A 27,896-nucleotide genomic window follows, 5' to 3' on the forward strand; every position below is an offset into this window, starting at 1 on the left:
CTGCTCTCTGAGACGCCCGGCGTTTTCAACCCCTGACGTCATCGCTCGGCGCCGGCGGGAAGGTCGACCTGCTCCTTCCCTCCCTCTTGGAAAGATGGCGGCGGCCGCGCTGTGGGGTTGCCGGGTAAGCGGGGACGGGGCGAGGGCGGTGGGGCGCGTTCGTGTGTGTCTTGGGGGGGGGCTCCCCACGTTCCTTCCCCAAACCTCCCCGAGCCAAGGCCTGGTAATTTTTACCAAGCCCCATTTCGAAGGAAAGCGTGCCCCTGAGCACGTGCAGAGGGCTCTACCGTTCTGCTGCCGAGGAGAGAGAGGCTGGGGCACCGTGAGGAAGGAGGTGGTGCCCCTGCGCATGTGCAGAGGGGCTTCCCCTCCTCGCTGCTTCGTCCCGCGTGCACGTTTGACTCACAGCCCCATAGCCCCTGAGCACGTGCAGAGCGCCCTCCCATCCATGGGCTTCCCCTCCCCCTCCTTGCCATTGTTGTTGTTGTTGTTGAGTCGTTTAGTCGTGTCCGACTCTTCGTGGCCCCCTGGACCAGAGCACGCCAGGCACTCCTGTCTTCCACTGCCTCCCGCAGTTTGGTCAGACTCATGTTTGTAGCTTCGAGAACACTGTCCCACCATCTCGCCCTCTGTCGCCCCCTTCTCCTTGTGTCCTCCATCTTCCCCAACATCAGGGTCTTTTCCAGGGAGTCTTCTCTTCTCATGAGGTGGCCAAAGTCTTGGAGCCTCAGCTTCAGGATCTGTCCTTCCAGTGAGCACTCAGGGCTGATTTCCTTCAGAATGGAGAGGTTTGATCTTCTTGCAGTCCATGGGACTCTCAAGAGTCTCCTCCGGCACCATAACTCAAAAGCATCCATTCTTCAGCGATCAGCCTTCTTGATGGTCCAGCTCTCACTTCCATACATCACTACTGGAAAACCATAGTTTTAACTATACGGACCTTTGTTGGCAAGGTGATGTCTCTGCTTTTTAAGATGCTGTCTAAGTTTGTCATTGCTTTTCTCGCAAGAAGCAGGTGTCTTTTAATTTCGTGACTGCTGTCACCATCTGCAGTGATCATGGAGCCCAAGAAAGTCAAATCTCTCACTGTCTCCATTTCTTCCCCTTCTATTTGCCAGGAGGTGATGGGACCAGTGGCCATGATCTTAGTTTTTTTGATGTTGAGCTTCAGACCATATTTTGCACTCTCTTCTTTCACCCTCATTAAAAGGTTCTTTAATTCCTCCTCACTTTCTGCCATCAAGGTTGTGTCATCTGCATATCTGAGGTTGTTGATATTTCTTCCAGCAATCTTAATTCCGGCTAGGGATTCATCCAGCCCAGCCTTTTGCATGATGAATTCTGCATATACCGGGTAAGTTAAATAAGCAGGGAGACAATATACAGCCTTGTCATACTCCTTTCCCAATTTTGAACCAATCAGTTGTTCCATATCCAGTTCTGACTGTAGCTTCTTGTCCCACATAGAGATTTCTCAGAAGACAGATGAGGTGATCAGGCACTCCCATTTCTTTAAGAACTTGCCATAGTTTGCTGTGGTCGACACAGTCAAAGGCTTTTGCATAGTCAATGAAGCAGAAATATATGTCTTTCTGGAACTCTCTAGCTTTCTCCATAATTCAGCGCATGTTTGCAATTTGGTCTCTGGTTCCTCTGCCTCTTCTAAATCCAGCTTGCTTCTTGCCATAGCTGTCAACTTTTCCCTTTTCTTGTGAGGAATCCAATTCAGAATAAGGGAATTTCCCTTAAAACAGGGGGAAACATTGACAGCTATGCTCCTTGCTGCTTTGTCCCGCGTGCTCATTTGACTCACAACCCCATAGTCCCTGAGCACGTGCAGAGGGCCCTCCCATCCTTCCGTTAAGACGGTGCTGCTAAGAAACGAACAGACCCTCTTTAAGCTGAGAAGTTTTAGCCTCATGGGGGGGGGGGGAGAGACCCCCTGAGTTCCCCTCTATTTTGCTTTTCCTTGAGGATTTTGCTTCTGGCTCCCTGTCAAAGGGGAGGGGAGCTGCTGAGCATGTGCACAGTACCTCTCATTCTTTTTGCCGAATAAGGTAAAGGGACCCCTGACCATTAGGTCTAGTCGTGGCCGACACTGGGGTTTCGGCGCTCATCTTGCTTTATTGGCCAACAGAGCCAGCATACAGCTTCCGGGTCATGTGGCCAGCATGACTAAGCCGCTTCTGGCGAACCAGAGCAGCGCACGGAAACGCCGTTTACCTTCCCGCCGGAGTGGTACCTATTGATCTACTTGCACTTTGACGTGCTTTTGAACTGCTAGGTTGGCAGGAGCAGGGACCGAGCAACGGGAGCTCACCCCATCATGTGGATTTGAACCGCCGACCTTCTGATCAGCAAGTCCTAGGCTCTGTGGTTTAACCCACAGCGCCACCCGCGTCCTATTGCCGAATACTTTCATATTAAAAAGTAATACTGGTCTGTATTATTTACAGGAAGAGCATGCCATTGAGCGTGTTCAGAGTGCCTTTTTAAAAATAACAAAAAAAGCACACACACCCATCCAGTGTTAAAGATGAGAACTCTCTCTCCCTCTATATTTTTAATGTATTTTTTAATCTCTTGTTGGAAGCCGCCCAGAGTGGCTGGGAAACCCAGCCAGACAGGCAGGGTATAAGTAATAAATTATCATCATCATTATTATTATTTTATTGGAGGTGCAGGCAAATGCAGCCCCAGCACCTCTTCCTTTAAAAAATTAACTCCTGGGTCTTATGTGGCTGATTGTTTCTGTTAGGGAAAGGTGATGGTAATGAGGTTTGGAGGCTTGGCCTCTTTGCTATCCATCCCTCAACAAGCCTGTTTTGCAAGCACTATTAAACAAGAGCACCTTATCTTTCTCCTCCTAGAAATGCCTTTTAAATGTATGGCTTGTATCCGGACGAAGCTCAGGCCCCTTGCACCATGCTTTCCTCGTGCATCGAACTGGCAGACCTGCATTGGAGCTGTACCAGGTATTTTTTGCAAATCAAACCTTTTTGTGCATAATTGGGGTGGAGGCATTTGCTGAGGGTTGGGCATTGCAGAGCAAGAACTGCCAGGCTGGGAGGGAGGGAGGAACCCTCCCCCAAGAGCAATAAATAAATACTCTGATTGGCAGCATCTCTCTAGGCTTTTAAACAATGGATCTTTCCTACCTGGATATTGGACCTAGGACCTGTTGCATGCAAGACAGATGCTCTGCAATTGAGCTATGGCCCTTCCCTTTAGAAAAAAGTAAGATTCCGGACCTCGTGGTTCTGAATAAAAGGGCCAATTTGAAAAGGAAGTTGCCCTACACTGTTAACGCCGCAAACCTTCTCTTTAGGCTCGATGTTCCTCCTCCGGAGGCCGGAAAGGTTTTATCTCCGGCTTCGTGGAGAATATTAAGCAGGAGCTGGCCAAAAACAAGGAGATGAAGGAAAGTATTAAAAGGTTCAGAGACGAAGCGAAGAAGTTGGAAGAGTCGGAGGCCCTGCAGGAAGCGAGGCGGAAATACGTGAGTCTTGTTTCCTTCATGCAGTTGAGGCTTGATTTCTCTGGTGTGTTCCTCTTCCTGGGAGTTGTTGTGAGTTGTTGCCCAGTGACACTGGGGGGGGGCAGGTTTAAAGTCCTTGCTTTAAGAGGCAGCGTTCCCCCCGATTGCAAAAGATAGGAGCTGGTGTCTCTGTTTGGAAGAGGCATTCTCATATGAGAGAGGGCCTTGCCTCTTAGGGCAGGGATGGGGGAGCCTGTGATGGCCTGGGATTCGGACTCGGAGGCTGAACCTGAGGAATCCCAGCCTGCACAGGATTCCCCGCCTCCAGAACCAGCTGAGCCGGGGCTGGGGCCTGAGTCTGAAGGGTCCTCACCTGTGCTGGAACCTCAGGTGCAGGCACCAGCTGAGTCTGCTCTGGCCCCTGAGGGGATGGAGGACCCATTGCCTGCAGATGCTCCACTCTCAGCCCCGTCAGAGGAAGCTGAGGTTGCCTCTGGGTCCGGGAACCCTCCAGCCTCTCCTGAGCTGCAGAGGCTCAGGGCAGAGAGGCGGAGGGAACTAAGTTCCCGCAGGAGGAGTGCTCGCCTCCAGGCCAGGAGAGGCGAGTCACCTGTGGACTGGGGCCGCCCTATGCCTCGGGGCAGATAAAAGCCAGCCAGCCCAGTCCCAAGTTGCGGGAGCAACGTTGTTGGTAGTCAGTTCCTGCCTGCACTCTGTCCTGCCGGAGCTCCTGACCTCACCCGACTCCCTGCCTTGGACCCAGCTTCAGCTTTGACGGACGGCTTCAATACAGCATCCTCGACCTCAGACTGAACTCGGACCACGCCTCACGGAAACCAGCAGACTGTGGCTCTCTCGATGTTGCTGTTGGACTTCAGCTCCCAGCAGTCTCAGCGGTCAGCCTGGCCAGTGGTCAGGGAAGATGATGGGAGTTGAGTAGTCCAGGGACACATGGGCTACGTCAATAATATGTAGCAGATCAAATGGTCACAGTGCTCTACATGAATTTTCTTGGGAGTCCAGACACTTCACATTAGCTGTTTTTATAATCCTTCACCGTGTTAATTCCTGTAGTGTTGGGTTCACCCAAAGTCCTGCTTATCCTGGGAGCCAGCGATTTCCTCGTTTGCAGCACAGCTTTCTAGTGGCTCAGCTCCACAGGCGCTTCTGATTGATAGGAGAGAAAGGCATTGTTTCAAAGTAATGTCTCTTACCGCACTGAGTCATAGGGGCTTATATTAGAGTTGAGGGATCTTAGCTCAGCCTTGTAAATTGGCCTGTACTATTGCATCCAGAGAATTCCGGTCTTCGTTTACGAAAGAGAAGACTTCTGGCTTAGAAAGAAAGAAATTGCATCCAGCCTTTCTGCCACATTGGGGCGTAGGACAGCTGACGGCAAAACAATGCGAATACAATGAAATGACTAAAAGACAATGATTCGAAGTAAAAATGCAAATTAAATAACAACAACATAAAAAGGAGACGGGACGCGGGTGGCGCTGTGGGTTAAACCACAGAGCCTAGGACTTGCCAATCAGAAGATCGGCGGTTCGAATCGCTGTGACGGGGTGAGCTTCCGTTGCTCTGTCCCTGCTCCTGCCAACCTAGCAGTTCCAAAGGACATCAAAGTGCAAGTAGATAAATAGGTACCGCTCTGGCAGGAAGGTAAACAGCGTTTCCGTGCGCTGCTTTGGTTCGCCAGAAGCGGCTTAGTCCTGCTGGCCACATGACCCGGAAGCTGTACGCCGGCTCCCTCGGCCAGTAAAGTGAGATGAGCGCCGCAACCCCAGAGTCGGTCACGACTGGACCTAACGGTCAGGGGTCCCTTTACCTTTCCTAAAAAGGAGACAGGGAAGACATCCATCTTGATTGGTCGTTACAAGAACATACACACAATGCAATCCCCCATAGCAGCCATAGGATGCTTTGGTAAAATAATAATAGATCATAATAAGAGGGAGAGTTTGATTTGCTTCTGTTGTCTTGCCTTCTGCTGCAGAAAACAATAGAATCTGAGACAGTCAAGACCTCTGAAGTCCTTAAAAAGAAATTTGGAGAAATCACAGACACTGTCAAAGACGTAAGTATGTGTTTGTTTATGATGGATCAATATTTAGGGTTATGTCTGGTGTTGCTTATATTTCAGAGCAGACCCACTGAAACGAATGAACATGGCTAGCGGAGGTCCATGCATTTCCCCAAGTCTGCTTTTGAACAAGATTTAGTTGGCTACAGCTCTTCAGCCCCTGGTTTGGTTATACATTTCTGGCTATTCCCTGTCCCAGAGATTGGGGAGGGGAAGTATCAAAGGGAGATAATGAGGAAGGCTAGAATGAGAAAAGGCAGGCGGCCTCTGCAAGAAACCGTTCGGAGTGTGAAGTGACCCTGCTGAGGGTGCCCACCAGTCAGCTGTGCCCTTTTCCTTACTCTCCCATTTCCTTCCTTCCCACTAGCCTGCCCCACAGTTGGTCGGATTTCTGTGCCGCTTACATTTTCAGTTTTCACTGAAACGTTTTAGATCCACATGGACCATTTCTGGTAATAATAATAATAATAATTTATTATTTGTACCCCGCCCATCTGGCTGGGTTTCCCCAGCCACTCTGGGCGGCTTCCACAAAGACCAAAAATACACTTAAGATGTCACACATTAAAAACTTCCCTGAGCAGGGCTGCCTTAAGATGTCTTCTGAATGTCAGGTAGTTGTTTATCTCTTTGACATCTGATGGGAGGGCGTTCCACAGGGAGGGCGCCACCACTGAGAAGGCCCTCTGCCTGGTTCCCTGTAGCTTCGCTTCTCGCAATGAGGGAACCGCCAGAAGGCCCTCGGTGCTGGACCTCAGCGTCTGGGCAGAACGATGGGGGTGGAGACGCTCCTTCAGGTATACTGGGCCGAGTATACCTGGTAGTTCAGCAAGCCTCAGGTTTTATGTGTTCATTTACAGTGGTACCTCGGGTTACATACGCTTCAGGTTACAGACTCCGCTAACCCAGAAATAGTGCTTCAGGATGAGAACAGAAATCGTGCTCCGCCAGTGCGGCAGCAGCGGGAGGCCCCATTAGCTAAAGTGGTGCTTCAGGTTAAGAACAGTTTCAGGTTAAGAACGGACCTCCGGAACGAATTAAGTGCTTAACCAGAGGTACCACTGTATTGCATTGATAATCTCACTTTTTCTCTGAGAAGCTCAAGGTGGCATTCATAGTTCCTCTCTCCTCACCCCACATTTTATCCTCACAACAGTCTTCTGAAGTAGGTTTGGCTAAGAGACTGTAACTGGCCCAGCATCACTCCATAAGTTTGATGACAGAGTGGGGGATTTGAATCTGGGTCTGCAGCACTATCCTGGCAATGCTGTTGAGTTAACCAGGAACCATAGCAATTGTTTCGATGGATTTCTTGTTTGATTTCTATGCTGTCGTGTTTGGTATTGCAGTGGTTGCATTTTTGTTGTTGTTCGCTTGGCGGTTTTGTGATTATTGTGAGCCGCTTTGAGCCCAGCATTGGTTGTTGGGGGAAAAGCAGAAAGCAAATATTAAATCGACTCGCTGCTCAAGCGCTGTGCTGGTTCCCTGTTGTGCTTGGGTGGTAGTGCTTTGGCTAGCTGAGGATGCTGGCTGTAAAGGCTGTGGCAGATTGCAGGAGGAATAAATTGACGTTTGAAGTAAAATGAGCACAAGGAAGTGATTCTCATATGCTGCTCAGAATATGTTTTGTGTAGAGCTGGGCGGTATTGCAATTAATTGCCTGAAACTGGTATGACGGTCAAACCGCAATAATAATAATAATAATAATAATAATAATAATAATAATTTATTATTTGTACCCCGCCCATCTGGCTGGGTTTCCCCAGCCACTCTGGGCGGCTTCCAACAAAGATGAAAAATACACTAAAATGTCACATATTAAAAACTTCCCTGAACAGGGCTGCCTTCAGATGTCTTCTGAATGTCAGGTAGATGTTTATCGCTTTGACATCTGATGGGAGGGCGTTCCACAGGGCGGGCGCCACTATTACAGTGGTACCTCGGGTTACATACGCTTTAGGTTACATACGCTTCAGGTTACAGACTCCGCTAACCCAGAAATAGTACCTCGGGTTAAGAACTTTGCTTCAGGATGAGAACAGAAATCGTGCTCCGGCGGCGCAGCGGCAGCAGGAGGCCCCATTAGCTAAAGTGGTGCTTCAGGTTAAGAACAGTTTCAGGTTAAGAATGGACCTCCGGGACGAATTAAGTTCTTAACCTGAGGTACCACTGTACTGGTTTCAGACTGAGCTAGTGATATGTTGCAGCTCCCTGGCTTCTGCAAGGACAGCGTATCTCACTCCAATCTGCTTGCCTGCAAGCGCTGTGCTGGCAGCAGTCGGAAAGCCATGATGTATCGCCGGCTCAAATTGCCTTGCTCAGCTGAGAGGCGGGCGGCAGCGTTAGAAACTGATATATGAAAGCTAGGAGCTAAATTGCACCTTAAAACCTAGGTTATGGGCGCAACAACGGAACATCTAGGTGCACTTTTTTAATAACAATGCAAAGCTGAAAATGAATGAACTGCAGTTAAAATATTATGATCATTTTTCACACTGTCTAGGTCCATAGGTAGGCAAACTAAGGCCCGGGCGCCGGATCAGGCCCAGTCGCCTTCTAAATCCGGCCCGCAGATGGTCCAGGAATCAGGGTGTTTTTACATGAGTAGAATGTGTCCTTTGATTTAAAATGCATCTCTTAGTTATTTGCGGGGCCTACCTGATGTTTTTACATGAGTAGAATGTGTGCTTTTATTTAAAATGCATCTCTGGGTTATTTGTGGGGCATAGGAATTGGTTCATTTTCCCCGTCAAAATATAGTCTGGCCCCCCACGAGGTCTGAGGGACAGTGGACCGGCACCCTGCTGAAAAATTTTGCTGACCCCTGGTCTAGTCCTTCCCCTGCCCGCCCCCCCCCCCAATATTCTTGAGAGGGTCTCTTCTCCAGTCTTCAGAGAGTAGCTGGAAGTGGGGAGGCAGAAAAAGGTCCTCCTTTCCTTCCACTCTGCAGTTTTACTCTGAAATCTTAGGCGTGGTATTACACCCAGGGCTCAGAAACTGCTTGCGCTAACGGAAATCCCTGTTGCAAAATGCTCCTAGAATTTCAGACATTGTGATATCTCGGTACATTGTGATATTTAGCTGCTGATATATCACGATGCTGAAAACCAGATACTGACTGGCCTCGTTTTGTGATGTGTATTTGGGAACGCTGTACTTCAGCATCCAAGTTGCCTGCATTCTCAAACGTCGGGACTATGATTAATGCTCAAGCTGCAGAAAGATGTCCAGTATTGTCTGAGTGCCGCTGTAATACTCAGGTCCAACTGTTTCACTTGTGGCCATTCTTTTCAGTTCACCCAGGGGGGCGGAAATTGTTCGCTTTTGTTGGTGCTCGTTTGTCACTGGCAGATCTGTGAATAACCTGTGCTTCTGGAATTACTTACCTGTCTTGCGTACCAGTGGCGTACTGGTATACAGAAGATGAGCCAGTGTGGTGTAGTGGTTCAGAGCGGTAGTCTCGTAATCTGGGGAACCGGGTTCGCTTCCCCGCTCCTCCACCTGCAGCTGCTGGGTGACCTTGGGCCAGTCACACTTCTCTGAAGTCTCTCAGCCCCACTCCCCTCACAGAGTGTTTGTTGTGGGGGAGGAAGGGAAAGGAGAATGTCGGCCGCTTGGAGACTCCTTAGGGTAGTAATAAAGTGTGACTTTGGCTTAGTCACACTTCTCTGAAGTCTCTCAGCCTGTTTGACAGTGGGAGGAAAACCCTCGGAAGGCGGTCGACTCTCCTTCCTTGGAGGTTTTTCAGCACAGCTTGGATGGCCACTTGCCATGGGTTCTTGAGTTGAGATTCCTGCATTGCAGGGGGTTGGACTAGATGACCCTCGGGGTCCCTCACAATTCTACAGTTCTAGGATGCTATGATTTAAAGTGCACCCAGTGAGCATTTAAAGCACATGATGTCCCCCAGATGATCCTGGGCATTGCAGATTCCCTCTCAGAGAGGCCAGTGTGGTTAAGAGCGGTGGACTCGTAATCTGGGGAACCGGGTTCGCGTCTCCGCTCCTCCACCTGCAGCTGCTGGGTGATCTTGGGCCAGTCACACTTCTCTGAAGTCTCTCAGCCCCACTCACCTCACAGAGTGTTTGTTGTGGGGGAGGAAGGGAAAGGAGAATGTTAGCCGCTTTGAGACTCCTGAAGGGGAGTGATAAAGCGGGATATCAAATCCAAACTCTTCTTCTTCTTCTGTCTTGCATACCAGTGGCGTACTAGTATACAGAAGATGGAAAATTATATATATATTTGGGAGCTCACCACTAGTACGGTGAAGGCTGTTGTTTGATGGGGCTTGTGTCGCTGTGTCCCCCTCTTTGGCCATGCCTCGTTTAAGGGCTTCTTCCCCTTTGGCCGCAGAGCCTCGACGAAGTCAGTAAGAGCGATATCGGCCGGAAGATAAAGGAAGGTATGGAAGAAGCCACCAAAACTGCGAAGCAGTCTGCGGAATCGGTCACCAGAGGAGGAGAGAAGCTGGGACGGACGGCAGCGTTCAAGGCCATTTCCCAGGTACGCTGTGCTTTCCCTGTGGCAGGCTGCTGCCTTACTCCCAAGTACGGCCATCCATGCCTGGTGTTAACAGATTCCCTCGCTTAGTGCATGGGTAATGTGACTGCCGATTAGGTGCACTGTAAGATACTGTATTTTTCGCTCTATAAGACGCACTTTTTCCCCTCCTAAAAAGTAAGGGGAAATGTGTGTGCGTCTTATGGAGCGAATGCAGGCTGCACAGCAATCCCTCTTGCAGTTCTGGCTTCAGGGATAGCCGCGCAAAGCCTCTTCAACAACATTTGATTCAGAATATTTTTTTTCTGTTTTCCTCCTCTAAAAACTAGGCGCGTCTTATGGAGTGAAAAATACAGTGAATTGCTCCCTGCATTCACACAGCAGGCTGTTTTTTAGGCAGGTGTGTTCCCAGGAAAGGGTGTTCCACAGAGAGGGCGCCACCACCAAGAAGGCCCTCTGCCTGGTTCCCTGTAACCTCACCTCCCGCAGGGAGGGAACTACCAGAAGACCCTCGGAGATGGACCTCAGTGTCCAGGCTAGATGATGGGGGTGGAGACGCTTCTTCAGGTACAGGGCCTGGGCCGTTTAAGGCTTCAAAGGTCAGCACCAACACTGTAAATTGGGCTCTGAAACGTCCTGGGAGCCAACGAAGATCCTTTATATGCAAAATTAGAAAATGCAAAATTAGAAAGAAATTTAGAAAACCATTAGAAGGGGTTGAAGGAAGTCTTAGACTGTGGTAGCCAAAGATTTGTTATGTGGTTTCGGAGTTGTTATGTTGGAAAATTTGTGCAAAAATCAATAACAATCATTTAAAAAGAAGAAGAAAAGAAATGCAGATCTAATTTTTTTAAAAGCCAGCCAAAGCAGAAAAGGGATTTTTTCGGGCCACACAGTAAAACACCAGGGCGGTTGTGGTTGCGGGTGTGTGTGTGGACGGGGATGGACGGACAAATGCACCCTACAGGGTTGGGTTTGTCAGCTCAGGTGTTCTTTGTCCAGTTACTCTCAGAGTCTGCGGGACTCCTGCCCTCTCCGCTGTAACCGCCTCTTGCTCTTCCAGGGCGTGGAGACGGTCAAGAAAGAGATCGACGAGAGCGTCCTGGGCCAGACGGGGCCTTATAAGCGGCCAGAGAGGCTCCGGAAGCGGACAGAGTTTGCTGGCGAGAGGCTGAAGGAAGAGAGGATATTTGAAGCCAATGAGTGAGTGATGGCTGGGAAAGGGGTGCGGTTTGCAGGGGTGTCTGGGTACTGCCAGTTGCGTCCCTGAAGGCGGAAGCCTGGCAGCGTGCAGTAGAGGATGGGGGTTGATGGAGGCCAGGGGCAAGCTCTGGACCCTGGTATTGCTCTGACAGGGTCTTCGCTAGGAGCCCCTCTGTTACGGCTGCTGCTGGTCGTGGTAGGCAAGGTTGAAACAGATGGATGGGGGCTGTGACTTGTTGAAGGAGCGTCTCCACCCCCATCGTTCTGCCCGGACGCTGAGGTCCAGCGCCGAGGGCCTTCTGGTGGTTCCCTCATTGCGAGAAGCCAAGTTACAGGGAACCAGGCAGAGGGCCTTCTTGGTGGTGGCACCCGCCCTGTGGAACGCCCTCCCCCCAGATGTCAAAGAGATAAACAACTACCTGACATTCAGAAGACATCTGAAGGCAGCCCTGTTCAGGGAAGTTTTTAATGTATGACAAATTAGTGTATTATTGGTATTTGTGGAAGCCGCTCAGAGTGGCTGGGGAAACTCAGCCAGATGGGCGGGATACAAATAATATATTATTATTATTATTATTATTATTATTATTATTATTATTATTATTATTATTATTATTATTATTGAAAAGCAGCTCCTCTCAGGGTGGGGAGAAGCTCAAGTGCTTTGCGAAGAGAAAGCCCCAGGTCCAGTCTCTGGCACTTCATTTATTTAATCTGCACACCGCCCCATACCCTCGGGGCTCAGGTTCACAGCATAAAATCACAATATAAAAACACAAAATGCATATTATGAACCTACACGGACCCTGCAATCGTCGTAAGGGCCCCTGCTCCGTGTGCTGCCTCCTTGAGAGGTCCGGAGGGCGGCAACATGAGAACAGGGCCTTTAATGTGGTGGCTCCCCGTCTGTGGAATTCCCTCCCCAGGGAGGCTCACCTGGCGCCTTCAGTATACACTTTTAAAGGTAAAGGTACCCCTGCCCGTACGGGCCAGTCTTGACAGACTCTGGGGTTGTGCGCCCATCTCACTCTATAGGCCGGGAGCCAGCGCTGTCCGGAGACACTTCCGGGTCACGTGGCCAGCGTGACAAGCTGCATCTGGCGAGCCAGCGCAGCACACGGAACGCCGTTTACCTTCCCGCTAGTAAGCGGTCCCTATTTATCTACTTGCACCCAGGGCTGCTTTTGAACTGCTAGGTTGGCAGGCGCTGGGACCGAGCGACGGGAGCGCACCCCGCCGCGGGGATTCGAACCGCCGACCTTTGGATCGGCAAGCCCTAGGCGCTGAGGCTTTTACCCACAGCGCCACCCGCATCCCTTATACACTTTTAGGCACCTTTAACTAGGCTGATTGACATCTGATGCCCCTTTTAAAACCTGTTGGGGGTAAGGAAGGGATTATTGGGCTGCTTTTCCATTGTGCTTTTATGCTACGAACCGCCCTGAGACCTGCAGGTGTAGGGCGCCATGGAAATTTAAAAATAATAAAAAATATTATTTTTTTATTTCTCCCTCCCCTTCATTGGCTCCTCCTCTTCTCCCAGGGAGGCGATGGGCGTGGTTCTCCACAAGGACTCCAAATGGTACCAGCAGTGGAAAGAGTTCAAGGACAACAACGTGGTCTTCAACCGTAAGCGGCGCCTGCAGGGAGAGCTCCTCCCCGCGTCTTCTCCCCTGCCTGGTCCTGAAAACGCAGGCAGAGTTAGGCAGGGCCCAGTGCCATGCGTGAGAGAGGCGACTATCTCCACCCCCATCGTTCAGCCCAGACGCTGAGGTCCAGCTCCGAGGGCCTTCTGGCGGTTCCCTCACTGCAAGAAGTGAGGTTACAGGGAACCAGGCAGAGGGCCTTCTCGGTGGTGGCACCCTCCTTGCGGGAAATTCCCTTATTCCAGCGCCGTTTCCCGCTGCTATCCCGGATTGTTAGATATTGTTAGATTGTAGACTGTCGCCGGGACAGGTGAGGCTGCTGATCCCTTATTTTCAAATCTGAAAGTTGACAGCTATGCCTCCATTGGCTTCCAGTACATTTCTGAGCACAATTCAAAGTGTTGGTGCTGACCTTGAAAGCCCTAAATGGCCCAGTACACTTGAAGGAGCGTCTCCACCCCCATTGTCCAGCCCGGATACTGAGGTCCAGCTCCGAGGGCCTTCTGGTGGTTCCCTCCCTGCAAGAAGTGAGGTTACAGGGAACCAGGCAGAGGGCCTTCTCGGTGGTGGCACCCTCCCTGTGGGAAATTCCCTTATTCCATCGCGTATCCCGGATTGTTAGATATCCCGTAGACTGTCGCCGGGACAGGTGAGGCTGCTGATCCCTTATTTTCAAATCTGAAAGTTGACAGCTATGCCTCCATTGGCTTCCAGTACATTTCTGAGCACAATTCAAAGTGTTGGTGCTGACCTTGAAAGCCCTAAATGGCCCAGTACACTTGAAGGAGCGTCTCCACCCCCATCGTCCAGCCGGGGCACGGAGGTCCAGCTCCGAGGGCCTTCGGGTGGTTCCCTCCCTGCGCGAAGTGAGGTAACAGGGAACCAGGCAAAGGGCCTTCTCGGTGGTGGCGCCCGCCCTGTGGAACACCCTCCCATCAGATTTCAAGGAAATAAACAACTCTCTGACTTTTAGAAGACATCTGAAGGCAGCCCAGTTTAGGGAAGTTTTATTGTGTCTTTAATATTCTGTTGAGAGCTGCCCAGAGTGGCTGGGGAAACGCAGCCAGATGGGCGGGAAATAAGTAAGTAAGTAAGTAAGTAAGTCAGGCCTCATTGGGCCTCTTCACCTGGAGGAATGCCCCCATGCAGAGTAGATTTTTTTGGGGTGGTGGTGGAGGGAATGGGGCTGAGGCCGCTGCCGATTCTGTCCCCCTCCCCGCAGGTTTCTTTGAAATGAAAATGAAATACGACGAGAGCGACAATGCCATCATCCGGGCCTCTCGCGTTGTGACGGACAAGATGACAGACTTCATCGGTGAGTCTCTCTCCTTGCCTTTCCCCTTCAAGTGCTGCTGGCTGGCCCTATAGGGACGTGGGTAGCGCTGTGGTCTAAACCCCTGAGCTTGCCGATCGGAAAGTCAGCAGTTTGATGGGGTGAGGTGAACTCCCGTTGCTCCATCCCAGCTCTTGCCAACCAGTAGTTCGAAAACAAGTAGATCAATAGGTACCACTGCAGCAGGAAGGTAAACGGTGTTTCCATGCTCTCTGGTTTCCGTCACGGTGTCCCGTTGTGCCAGAAGCAGTTTAGTCCTGGCCACATGACCCAGAAATCTGTCTGTGGACAAACGCCAGCTCCCTCGGCCTGAAAGCGAGATGAGCGCCCCAACCCCATAGTCGCCTTTGACTGGACTTAACCATCCACGGGTCCTTTACCTTTTACTTTGCCCTCATGTCTCCTTGCAGTTCACAAGGTAAAATGGCTCTCCAACCCCCTCTCTCTGCTCACAACTCCCTCTGTGACTAGAGTTGAAGCTCTGGGGCTGGCTGGAGACCGGAGGATGGGTGGAAAGGAGGCTTAGGCTGTTGCGCTACCCCACGTTTCAGCTGCTAGACGGCAGGGAGGCTGAGCAGTGTAAACAAAGCCCTGTGGCGCTTCCAGTCCCTTTGGGGCTTCCTCCGCCCTCACTGACATCCTCTCCGGACTCCAGGAGGGTCTCCTCATGAGCCACAAGGACTCTCGAGCTCTCTCCCGCCATTTCCTGGTTCAAACTTATCTATCTGCTTCCCAGTAATGCACATATACGTTGTCAACTGCTCATAAGTGGGGTGTGGGTGTGTGCCTGTATCGCACTGTGGTTTAGCGGTTGAAGTGTTGTCTAGGCACCTGTAGGAAGAAGCCCACTTGGGTCTCTCTCTTGCTTCTCACAGATGCCGCGCACAGGGTTTCTCCCCTCCACCCCCATGGTCTTAAGAACTAGCAGCTTGGTTTTTCACGACATAGGGAAGCAAAGCTGAGAGTTTTGGGTCCCTGGGTGATTCTTCTGTTAGGATATAGTTCCGTTCCACCTTAGAAGGAGCAGGCATGACTGTTGTGTGTCACATGCCTGTTTACTTCCAGCACAGTCTGCTGGGAACTTCCGTTTGTATATGGTTTTTGCTATCCGGTTGTTTGCTTGGACACGAAGGGAAGCAGACATGTTTCTTCCTTTGTTCCTGAACTATGCTGAATAAAGGTAAAGAGACCCCTGACCATTAGGTCCAGTCGTGGCCGACTCTGGGGTTGCGGCGCTCATCTCGCTTTATTGGCCTAGGGAGCCGGCGTACAGCTTCCAGGTCATGTGGCCAGCAGGACTAAGCCACTTCTGGCGAACCAGAGCAGTGCACGGAAACGCCGTTCACCTTCCCGCCAGAGCGGTACCTATTTATCTACTTGCGCTTTGACGTGCTTTCGAACTGCTAGGTTGGCAGGAGCAGGGACCGAGCAATGGGAGCTCACCCCATTGCGGGGATTCGAACCGCCGACCTTCTGATCGGCAAGTCCTAGGCTCTGTGGTTTAACCCGCAGCGCCACCCGCGTCCCTTATTGTGCTGAATAAACGCCTGTAAATAATGCTTACTCATGTCTCTGTCTGCCACTTCCGTTGTGAAGATTTATTCACACTGCTAATAAGAGCGTGCCAAGTCTCTAAAGGTCCCTGAGGCTTGAGTCGCTGATTGATGCTGTTCCGAAAACCGGAGTTCGCCCGGCTGCTGGCCGGTGGCTGGAGCCAGCTGGGGGGGGGCCCTGCCAAATTCTCCTGTCTCCCCAGACGCATCCCAACATCTTCGCCGATCCCTTTGGCCCCATGAACAAGCCCTTGCTTAAAGTCGAGGATGTCGGAGCCTCCGGAAGCCTGCCTCTTTTTCTCACACACCTCCAACGTCATTCTGAATCCCCTTCATATGCAATTCTGGTTCTAAATGCAGCATAAGGGGTCTCTATAGTATAGTGTAGTGTATTTTATAGTATAGTGCGTTGTATAGTGTAGTGTAGTGTAGTGTAGTGTAGTGTAGTGTAGTGTAGTGTAGTGTTGTATAGTGACGCGGGTGGCGCTGTGGGTTGAACCACAGAGCCTAGGACTTGCCGATCAGAAGGTCGGCGGTTCGAATCCCCGCAATGGGGTGAGCTCCCCAGAGTCGGTCACGACTGGACCTAATGGTCAGGGGTCCCTTTACCTTTCTAGTATAGTATAGTGTATTTTTTAAAAGGGGGTTCAGAGTTTTTAGGGGTTTTTATAGTATAGTATAAATGTAAAGGTAAAGGTACCCCTGCCCATACGGGCCAGTCTTGCCAGACTCTAGGGTTGTGCGCCCATCTCACTCTATAGGCCGGGGGCCAGCGCTGTCCGGAGACACTTCCGGGTCATGTGGCCAGCGTGACGAAGCTGCATCTGGCAATCCAGCGCAGCACACGGAACGCCGTTTACCTTCCCGCTAGTAAGCGGTCCCTATTTATCTACTTGCACCCGGGGGTGCTTTCGAACTGCTAGGCTGGCAGGCGCTGGGACCGAGCAACAGGAGCTCACCCCGCCGCGGGGATTCGAACCGCTGACCTTTTGATCGGCAAGCCCTAGGCGCTGAGGCTTTTACCCACAGCGCCACCCGCGTCCCATATAGTATAGTATAGTGTATTTTAAAATGGGGTTTCAGAGTTTTTAGGGGTTTTTGAATGTTTTATGTAGTTTTTCAGTTTCATTGTTCTGTATGGGACAATGACGATAAAGATACCTATCTAAATGTCAACCCTCTGTTGCCTCTGATTGTATCGGCAGGCGGGCTGTTCTCCAAGACTGAAATGTCGGGGGTCCTGACCGAGATCCTCCGCGTCGACCCAAACTTCGACAAGGATCGGTTCCTCAAGCAGTGTGAGGACGACATCATTCCCAACATCTTAGAGGCAGGTCCGGGGTGGGGGTGGGGAGAGGCGGCTGGGGTGCGGGGGTGTCTTGTGTGCCCAAGCAGCGAGGGGGGGGGGGTGGATCGCTTAAAGGCGGCAATGTGGGAAGTGGCCCTGGCATCACAGCAGAGAGAGAGAAAGTCAACTGATGGCTTTCAGGAAGGAGTCAACGTCCAGAAAAAGGAGGGATGAGGCAGGATCTTTCTCTATTCATTTTTATTTATTTATTGAATCAATAATAATAATGAAGATTTATTTATACCTTGCCCATCTGGCTGAGTTTCCCCAGCCACTCTGGGCGGCTCCCAATCAAGTGTTAAAAACAGTATAGCATTAAATATTAAAAACTTCCCTGAACAGGGCTGCCTTCAGGTGTCTTTTAAAGATAGGATAGCTGCTTATTTCCTTCACATCTGAAGGGAGGGCGTTCCACAGGGCGGGCGCCACTACTGAGAAGGCCCTCTGCCTGGTTCCCTGCAACCTCACTCCTCGCAATGAGGGAACCGCCAGAAGGCCCTCGGCGCTGGACCTCAGTGTCCGGGCAGAACGATGGGGGTGGAGATGCTCCTTCAGGTATACTGGACCGAGGCCGTTTAGGGGTTTAAAGGTCAGCACCAACACTTTGAATTGTCCAAGCATGAGATAACAAGAGCATACACCACTCTGGAGAGACAGTCCGTGGGCAGGTAGGGTCTCAGCCTACGTACCAGATGGAGCTGATAAACAGCCGCCCTGGACACAGAATGGACCTGCGCCTCCATGGACAGCTGGGAGTCCAAAATGACTCCCAGGCTGCGCACCTGGTCCTTCAGGGGCACAGTTACCCCATTCAGGACCAGGGAGTCCTCCACACCAGCCTGCCCCCTGTCCCCCCAAAACAGTCCTTCTGTCTTGTCAGGATTCAACCACAATCCGTTAGCCGGCATCCATCCTCCAACCGCCTCCAGAAACTCACACAGGACCTTCACCGCCTTCACTGGTTCTGAGTTGAAAGAGAGGTAGAGCTGGGTATCATCCGCATTCTGATGAACACCCAGCCCAAACCCCCTGATGATCTCTCCCAGCAGCTTGGTGTCCCAACTCTACAGTTCTCTGATTCTTTATTAGAACTCAGGTGCAAGGAAGAGAGTTTGGGGAAAGTTTTAGATTTAGGAATATCGGAACCTGCCTCGTAGAGAGGCATTGGTCCACGTGACTCAATATTGTCTACCCTGGACTACCTTTCGGGAGAACGGGAAGGTCGGTCGCAAGCTTCGGGGCCGGGCCGGGATCTTCAGGGCTTCCGGAGGCCAAGCCGGTCAAACCGCCGCCGCTCTCCATCAGGGGGACGTCCGGCGAGGCAGCATGGCGGCTGCAACAGCAGAAAAGAGCTCCTGAAGCCAGCCGGAGTAAAAGGCTGTCTGGCCAATTCCCGGGCTCCCAAGACTGCTGCCGCCAGCACCGCCAGCGGAGAGGAATCAGGGGTGCCCGGGAGTCTATCAAAGGAGCCAAAACACCCCCCCAGGACTGAGATTGAGCCGGAAAGGCACCCGACCCCCCCCCCCCCAACAGCCCAGAGGAGCTCCAAAACCAGGAGAACAGTGGAGCTAAAGCAAAGAGGGAGAAAGAAAGGGGGAGAGAAGAAGAAAAAAGAAAGATAGAAAAATATTGTCTACCCTGACTGGCACAGCTCTCTCTGGGGTGTGTGTTGAACCTGGGACCTTCTGTATGCCAAACAGTCCCTCTACTCCAAGCCTACAGCCCTTAGGCCCTTCGTGTACTCTCCGTTGTCCTTCTGCTTGTCCCTCTGTGATTGCAGCTCCTTGTGTGTGATGCTCTCTTGTCTCTCCTCCTTTTCTTTAGGCCATCATAACCGGAGACCTGGACATCCTCAAGGACTGGTGTTACGAGGCGGTGAGTGTTTGCCCTGGGAGATGGCGTGGTTGGTCCTGGCGGGGTTCGTGGGGATTGGCCATCTTTCCATCCTGACATTCAGGAGTGTCCCAAAAGGACATGAGAGCTCACACCTTGCTCGCAGGCTTCCCAAAGGCTCCTGGCTGGCCTCTACAAGAAGGCACCATATTTTTCGCTCTATAAGGCGCACCAAGACGCATAATAATAATAATACCCCACCCATCTGGCTGGGTTTCCCCAGCCGCTCTGGGCGGCTTCCACAGAGACCAAAAATACACTAAGATGTCACACATTAAAAACTTCCTTGAACAGGGCTGCCTTAAGATGTGTTCTGAATGTCAGGTAGTTGTTTATCGCTTTGACATCTGCTGGAAGGGCGTTCCACAGGGTGGGCGCCACTACCGAGAAGGCCCTCTGCCTGGTTCCCTGTAGCTTTGCTTCTCGCAATGAGGGAACCACCAGAAGGCCCTCGGTGCTGGACCTCAGCGTCCGGGCAGAAGGATGGGGGTGGAGACGCCCCTTCAGGTATACTGGGCCGAGGCCCATAATGGTCACAAATCCAATACATTCAGGATTGGCCCTGTCCATAAGAAATCCAGTTGCAGTAGACTTAAACTTACAGTAACTTATTATAAGACTAAAACCTCAACACTAAGCATACTATGTACAGAACACCACACCAGAAGGAGAAGAGATAGAAAGAAAAAGTGAAACCCATTCTCCTTCTGGCCTGACTCTTATAGTCAGCATGACCTTGACAGAAGAGATAACAGAACCGGTTTAAACCAGCTGTACTCACCTTCTCTGAAGGAATAACCCAAACATCACGAACCTTCTGCTTGTTTCTTTCACATGGCGGCTTCCAGAACCCTCGTGAATTAAGTAGAATGGGAAAGATCAGATCAATACTTTCTGCACTAAGGAATGCAGACCGACAACCTCTGTAGCTGCGATCTGTGTGGCGCAGACGCCGTTAGGCCGTTAAATGCGCATGCATACTCAATCCATTTTCCTCCTCCTGTTCAGTGCCAGGCACTGGCAAACCAGGCTACACCACTGCACATGGGTCCCGCTGTCTTCCTGCTCAGGATGCGAAAATTCATATATTCGCACACAGGGAATTATCCCCAAACTTCACTATAAACCCTGCAGAGTCAATTTGCTTTCTTCCGTGCTTTTCCTTGCTTGTTTCTGCCTTCTGGTTGGTGGCACCCATTTTTGAGCAATGGAAGGAGGGAGTGTGATCAGACAAATTGAGAGACCAGGAGAGACCGGGAAAATTACCGTATTTTTCGCTCCATAAGACACACTTTTTCGCTCCTGAAAAGTAAGGGGGAAAGTGTGTGCGTCTTATGGAGCGAATGCAGGGGGGAGGCAGGCAGGAAAAGCCCCAAGCTCCATGCGGCTCTTGGGGGCTTTTCCCCAGGAGGGAGAAGGGACTGACGCGGCCAGTCAGTCCCTTCTCCCTCCTCGTAGAAAAGCCCGCAGGAGCCGCGCGCTCCTTAAAGGGTGTGCGGCTCCTGTGGGCTTTTGCAGGAGGTGGGGGAATTGCCATAGCTGCGCGCAGCCTCTCCCAGCTGGAGAGGTTGCGCGCGGCTAAAGAGGAAGCCAAGACAGCGAGCGGGATGGATCTTTGCTCTTTGGGGCTGGGGGGGGGAACCCGGGCTTCCCCCGGCAGCCCCGACAAGCTCTAAGAGAAGCAGACAGGCAATCGCCACAAAGTGGATTTTGCACAAGGACCCACAACTAAAGCTTGAATGGAACTAAGCTCTAATCAGAGGAGGCACACTGGAGTAAACGGAGGCTGGTGAGGAATGTCCCCCCCCCTTTCAATGGGCCTACTCTGAGCAATTGTAGGAATCACAGCTCTTCGTGAACCAGGCCCCAAATAGAAACTGAAGCAGCTGTCACATGCTGGTCAAACTCCTTGTCTGCTTGCCCAGCCCTGAAAAGTGGCAGAAAAGGTCTTTCCCAAGAGTTGGGACTAGTGAGAAAAAGGGGGAAAGAGAGAGAGAGAGATCTCCAAGTTCCCAAGACTGCCCTTTATCATTATTATTACCGTATTTTTTGCTCTATAAGACTCACTTTTCCCCTCCTAAAAAGTAAGGGGAAATGTGTGTGCGTCTTATGGAGCGAATGCAGGCTGCGCAGCTATCCCAGAAGCCAGAACAGCAAGAGGGATTGCTGCTTTCACTGCGCAGAGATCCCTCTTGCTATTCTGGCTTCTGAGATTCAGAATTTATTTTTTTTCTTGATTTCCCCCTATAAAAACTAGGTGCGCCTTATGGAGCGAAAAATACGGTAGTTTGCCCTGTTGTCTCTCTCTTGTTGGTTGACTGCAGTCATTACAGGAAGAAACCATTGAGAAAGCGGGCAGATCTGAAAAAACCAGCTGTCTCCTTCCAGCCCCGGCGGCTGCTGGGCTGCTGCTGCTTGTTCCACAGTGCTGAAAAGCTGATATCGCCCTGCGATGGGCGATTGGGGGGGCGGGAGAGACCCAAGTGCGCCGCCTTGAGGTCCTTGAAGGCAAGGGTCATATATATAAATTTAATAAATAATACTATGGGAAAAACTTCTTTCAGACTTACAGCCAGCTGGCACACCCGATTCAGCAAGCGAAAGCGATGGGGCTTCAGTTCCACTCCAGGATTTTGGACGTCGACAATGTAGACGTGAGTGCTTGCCCCTCTTTCTTGGCCTGGACTGGGACATCTGGCAGTCAAAGGGCCAGCGTGGTGTAGTGGTTAAGAGCGGTGGACTCGTAATCTGGGGAACCGGGTTCGCTTCCCCGCTCCTCCACATGCAGCTGCTGGGTGACCTTGGGCCAGTCACACTTCTCTGAAGTCTCTCAGCCCCACTCACCTCACAGAGGGTTTGTTGTTGGGGAGGAAAGGAAAGGAGAATGTTAGCTGCTTTGAGACTCCTTTGGGTAGTGATAAAGCAGGATATCAAATCCAAACTCCTCTTCTTCTTTCGCTCCCTCCTGTCCAGCAGCAAAGCTTTAATAGCAGAGCCTGGACAGCTGGAAGAGCGCAATTGCCTCGCAACTGCCCCATTAGGCCATTAGGACGCTGGTGGCGCTGAGGTCTAAACTACTGAGCCTCTTGGGCTTGCCGATCGCAAGGCCGGCGGTTCGAATCCCCGCGACGGGGTGAGCTCCCATTGCTCTGTCCCAGCTCCTGCCAACCTAGCAGTTCGAAAGCACACCGGTGCAAGTAGATAAATAAGCACCGCTGCGGTGGGAAGGTAAACGGCGTTTCCATGCGCTCTGGCTTCCGTCACGGTGTCCCGTTGCACCAGAAGCGGTTTAGTCCTGCTGGCCACATGACCCGGAAAGCTGTCTGTGGACAAACGCCGGCTCCCTCAACCTGAAAGCAAGATGAGCGCTGCAACCCCATAGTCGCCTTTGACTGGACTTAACCGTCCAGGCGTCCTTTGACCTATTAGGCCAAGACCTACTGGGAACAGTTACCTGCGCTGTCTTGCCTGCTTTGAATAAAGAGCTAACTTCACTGACGCCATGTTTTTTTCTTAATCGCTGAACTACACTTGGCTCTGGCTCCCGACAGTAGTCCGGTAGAACCCACTGCTGTGCAGGAATCTTTTGCCCAATGTGGGGATCGAACCCACAACCCTGAGATTATTTATTTATTTAACCCTGACCAGCGGGTGGCGCTGTGGGTTAAACCACAGAGCCTAGGACTTGTCGATCAGAAGGTCGGTGGTTCGAATCCCCGCAATGACGGGGTGAGCTCCCGTTGCTCAGTCCCAGCTCCTGCCAACCTAGCAGTTCGAAAGCACGTCAAAGTGCAAGTAGATAAATAGGTACCGCTCCGGCGGGAAGGTAAACGGCGTTTCCGTGCGCTGCTCTGGTTCGCCAGAAGTGCTTTAGTCCTGCTGGCCACATGACCCAGAAGCTGGACGCCGGCTCCCTCGGCCAATAAAGCGAGATGAGCGCCGCAACCCCAGAATTGGCCATGACTGGACCTAATGGTCAGGGGTCCCTTTACCTTTACCTATATTTAGCTAAATATGTTAAGATAACTTAATTGGAAAAGCTTGCAAATAATAGATAGGCTTAGGATTTAAATATGTAAGCATAAGATTTAAGATGTTTAAAGTTACCGTAAATTAGAAAGAATGAAAGATGTTAAGCAATCAAGTTAAGTTTTTGAGAAAATCAATTTTGGAAAACTGTTAAAATGATATATAATGAAATTCAGCCAAGGGGATTTGAGGAAGTCACTTAATAATGTTACCAAGATTTAAACAGGATGTATGTATGTTTGTGTGTGTGTGTGTGTATGTTTGTTTGTTTTGAATTTTTGAAAATTTATTTTAAAAAAATTGGGGGGGGAAAGAGTCTTACACTCTACTGACCGAGCTACCCAGCTACCTATGGACTAGTAACTTGAAGTTTTTCTCCGCTTTGCAGCTCGCGATGGGCAAGATGATGGAGCAGGGACCCGTGCTAATCATCACTTTCCAAGCTCAGTTAGTCATGGTGATCAAAAACCAGAAAGGGGAAGTCGTGGAAGGAGACCCGGTGAGTAACGTTTGCCCAGCTTGCCTTGCGCACTCAGATCTTGTTAGCTGCCTTTATTTAACCTTCTGTTGCATCCAAACTGCTGGGCTAGGCTAGACAGACCTCTCCTGACAGACGGGTTCCCAAAGCAACTGTGATTACCATACTTTTCTGTGTATAAGGCTATGTTTTTTCTTTAAAAATCATGCTAATAAGTGGAGGTCGTCTTATATATGGACAGTGCATAGCGTGGACATTTGATTGGTTGCTGCTGTGGCTGTCAGCGGCTATTGTGCATGTTATTGGTTGCTGCGTCAGTATGTGTTGTTGATTGGTTGACGCTCTGGCAGTTGGGCGGGTGATTGGCAGCTTCTGCCGGTGATGGGACAGATGGGAGATGGGTTTTATGACGTGTGCGAGTGAGCGATTTTTTGCAGGCCCCCCCCCAAAAGCTCAACAATTCTTAGCCATCTCCCCCCATTTTCTTAAATTTGAGTCCCCCGAAATAGTCTTATACATGGGTGCGTCTTATAGACGAAAAGGTGCGGTATTATCAAATAGCAGGGTGCTGCCTGTTAGGATTATAAACTCTTTACAACCTCATGTTCCTGCAGCTTAGTTAGATGAACTTTTGCCTAAAAACAAAGGAATGAACCTGCTGGGCTAGGCTAGACAGAACCCAGATCACAGACGGGTTCCCAAAGCAAGTATGATTACAGTGGTACCTTGGTTTTCAAACTTAATCCGTTCTGGAAGTCTGTTCCAAAACCAAAGTGTTCCAAAACCAAGGTGCGCTTGCCCACAGTAAGTAATGCAAAATGGATTAATCCGTTCCATACGTTTAAGAACAACCCCTATAACAGCAATTTAACATTAATTTTACTGTCTAACGAGACCATTGATACATAAAATGAAAGCAATAATCAAAGTACTGTACTATAAAATAAATAGTATTGTAGACGATAAAAATTAAAATTATTTCTTTTCCTTACCTGCACTGATGATAGTCATTGTTTGAATGGGTGGCTTTTATCCATCCATCAATCAATCAGTAACTGAACTGGGATCCACACAGTCACAAAAACAAATTAACTGAAAAAGCCTCAAAACAAAAAACACAAGATAAATAGCAAAAACAAAAGCACCAAATATAAGCTCCAAATATCACCTTAGAACACTGCAATCAGAAACGGAAGGCTTGAATTACCGTATTTTTCGTCCTATAGGGCGCACCGGCCCATAGGACGCACCTTGGGTTTTTTTGGGGAGGGGGAAATGAATAAAAAAAATTTATTTCCCCCCCCCAGCCGCGGCTGCCGCCCCAAGCCTTGCGCACACCTGCCCGAAGCACTGGGCACCCTCCGGAGGGCTCCGCATGCTTCGGGCTGCAGGCTGCCGCCCCAAGTCTTGCGCGCACGGTGGGACCTCCCGCCGGGCGCGCAAGGCTTGCGAACACTCGCCCGAAGCACGGGGAGCCCTCCAGAGGGCTCCTCGTGCTTCGGGCGACAGGTTGCCGCGCCAAGCCTCACGCGCTCGGCGGGACCTCCCGCCGGGCGCGCAAGGCTTGCGGACACTCGCCAGGGCTGCAGGCTGCTGCCCGCAAGCCTTGTGAGCCCGCGGGAACTCCCGCCGGGCTTGCAAGGCTTGCGGATAGCTTCCTGAAGCCTGGAGAGCGAGATGGGTCGGTGCGCACCGATGCCTCTCGCTCTCCAGGCTTCAGCGAAAGCCTGCATTCACCCCATAGGACGCACACACATTTCCCCTTCATTTTTGGAAGGGAAAAAGTGCGTCCTATGGGGCGAAAAATACGGTATAATGGGGGGGGGGAATGCAAATTAACAGCACAACAGGAAACACAAGTGGATGCAAAATGGAGCACGTTCGGCTTCCGAAAAAAGTTCAAAAACTGGAATACCCACTTCCGGTCTTGCAGCGCTCAGGTTCCAAGTTGTTCGTGAACTAAGCTGTTCGAAAACTGAGGTACCACTATATTATCAAATAGCAGGGTGGCGCCCATTAGGTTTTTAACCTCTTTACAACCTCATGTTCCTGCAGCTTAGTTAGATGAACTTTTGCCTAAAAGCAAAGGAATGAACTGTCATTTCCAAATCTTTTTTGGGTGGGGGGTGTGGAAGGTCACCCCGAAATCAACGAATCAATTTTTGTATATGTAACTGTATCATGTATTAATCCAACGTGTATAGCATGCGTACAGAAAAAGCGGAGCTTTCAAGTTTTCTAATACCTGTACAGCCCTTTGCACATCGTACATCGCTTCTTACTGCTTAGAATAAACCGAGGTGGCGGTTTGTCTTTTGTTTCTGCTGCATGCGACGCAATGTTCCCGCCTCACTTGGATTGTGCACTCTGTGCGCACCGATTACTTCTTGGGAGTGTTCGGATGGCTCCTGCTTCCGGCGATTCTCCCAGTACAGGTTTAGGAAGTCTCAGGCAGCTCCAAAAGTTCTAAACAGTTCCATAAAGTTTAAAAAAATACTTATGAGTTATATGCATGGCGATTCCAGCTTTCCATTCTGGGGTGGCTTTTTTCACAACCGAGAAGAACTACCGTATTTTTCGCTCTATAAGACACACTTTTTCCCTTCTAAAAAGTAAGGGGAAATGTGTGTGTGTGTCTTATGGAGCGAATGCAGGCTGCGCGGTTAAGCCAGAAGCCAGGACAGGGAGAGGGAGGCTTCACGGGCTGCCCCAGAAGCCAGAACAGTGAGACGGAGCGCTGCACAGCGCTCCATCTCGCTGTTCTAGCTTCGGGGTTAGCGGCGCAAAGCCTCTGCAGGGCAGCGGGGTGGCTTCATCCTGCTGGCCTCCAGAGGCTTCGCGGGCTGTCCCAGAAGCCTCCGCAGGGCAAGGGGATGAAGGCTCCCCATGGCCTGCGGAGGCTTCGCGCAAAGCTAGACCAGCTATCCCAGAAGCCAGATCAGCAAGAGACTATCCCAGAAACCAGATCCCTCTTGCTGTTCTGGCTTCTGGGATTCAGAATCCCCCCCCCTTATTTCCTCCCCCCCAGACTAGGTGCGTCCTATCATCTGGTGCGTCCTATAGAGCGAAAAATACGGTAGTCCCTTTCCCAGTGTTTATGATACAGGAAATTGTGGGGGGTTTTGGGGGGGAGGGAGTCAAAAAGTTATAACCCTAGTCCCCATTCCGCGATGTGAACTGGCCTTAACTCTGAATGTCCCCCCGTTGCAGGAGAAAGTTCTACGGATGCTCTACGTTTGGGCCCTCTGCAGAGACCCGGACGAGCTCAACCCTTACGCCGCCTGGAGACTGCTGGACATTTCTGCATCAAGCACTGAGCAGATCTTATGAGCTCGGCGTCTCCTCTGCCCGCCTCTGCCAGAACACAGGAGGAGCGCTTCTTTCCTCGCACGGAGGCCGGACAGGAGGGCGACTTGGGTGTGGCGCCGCTTTGCTGAGGACGCGGGGGTTCCGGCTCCAAGGCTGGCAGCGGGGAACGACTTGCGGGTCCCCTGCCAGCAGTCGGGCATGGGGTGTTTCCTTGACACTGGAGCAGTATGCCAAACTCTTGGGAGTTTCTCGGGGAGGACAAGCGAGGAAAGACCCCCGCTTCGGATCGCGGCATTGAGGAGTCCGAGGTGCACTTTGCCAAAGCAGCCCGGCTCGTCGTCCCCATTCCCCCTGCGCTTCAGGCGGCAACCTGGCCTGCGCGGTGCCCGCCCGCCAGCAGAACCAAAGAGACGCTCGTTTGCCATGCCACCGTTTTTTTGCAGGTGGATGTTGAAGGCCCGAACTACGGTTGCGGAGCGGGGAAGGGGAATGGCTCTATGGGGCAGGGGAAGGTCTTTCAGCTTGGGTTGCTGCTGTGGGGAATGGAGCGTCCTGTCGTCGACCCCCCACAGTTGTCCTTCCGCTGCAAGCTTGGCACATGGAGCTGTTGGGAGGCGGCTGCAGCTGTGAGGGGTTGTGACGGCCCTCAGCCCCAAGACACACACACACACACACACACACACACACACACACACACACACACACCCTGCCTGCCCCAAACACTCTGATTTGGCCTGATCTGGGCAATTGGTATCATGGCAATAGATTCTTCTACCACCTCTGTAAATTAAATACGTATATCCAGCTTGCTTGTCCCAGTGTCTCTGTGCGTTTGGGGGGGGGGTCAGAACGAGCAGCTTGACCAGCTGTCCTGCCATGGGGCTCTCTCCACATACAGGCAGCGGTCTAAACCACTGAGCCTCTTGGGCTTGCCGATCCGAAGGTTGGCGGTTCGAATCCCCGCCACGGGGTGAGCTCCCGTTGCTCGGTCCCTGCTCCTGCCAACCTAGCAATTCGAAAGCACGCCAGGGCAAGTAGAT

The 27,896-nt window shown here is 51.2% G+C and overlaps 1 protein-coding gene across 1 annotated transcript; it reads left to right on the plus strand.

Moving 5' to 3' along the window:
• TIMM44 (translocase of inner mitochondrial membrane 44) lies at nt 1–27,661 on the plus strand. The gene is made up of 13 exons (XM_053372630.1): nt 1–124; nt 2,871–2,975; nt 3,329–3,499; nt 5,478–5,558; nt 9,918–10,067; nt 11,128–11,267; nt 12,811–12,896; nt 14,136–14,228; nt 17,005–17,129; nt 18,972–19,022; nt 21,605–21,694; nt 23,458–23,568; nt 26,758–27,661. Exons 1-13 carry the CDS (start codon nt 95–97, stop codon nt 26,875–26,877), a joined length of 1,353 nt encoding a protein of 450 aa, XP_053228605.1. The 5' UTR covers nt 1–94; the 3' UTR covers nt 26,878–27,661.
• Nucleotides 27,662–27,896: the final 235 nt, after the last annotated feature.

The sequence above is a fragment of the Podarcis raffonei genome, chromosome 18 (assembly GCF_027172205.1).
Source record: "Podarcis raffonei isolate rPodRaf1 chromosome 18, rPodRaf1.pri, whole genome shotgun sequence".
Classification (NCBI taxonomy): domain Eukaryota; kingdom Metazoa; phylum Chordata; class Lepidosauria; order Squamata; family Lacertidae; genus Podarcis; species Podarcis raffonei.

Excerpts from the sequence above, each read along its gene's own strand:
- TIMM44 (XM_053372630.1), top strand. The coding sequence starts at position 95 with ATGGCGGCGGCCGCGCTGTGGGGTTGCCGG. Across the intron at positions 5,559-9,917 it reads TCACAGACACTGTCAAAGAC|AGCCTCGACGAAGTCAGTAA; the intron begins GTAAGTATGTGT and ends CTTTGGCCGCAG. Across the intron at positions 23,569-26,757 it reads AAGTCGTGGAAGGAGACCCG|GAGAAAGTTCTACGGATGCT; the intron begins GTGAGTAACGTT and ends CCCCCGTTGCAG.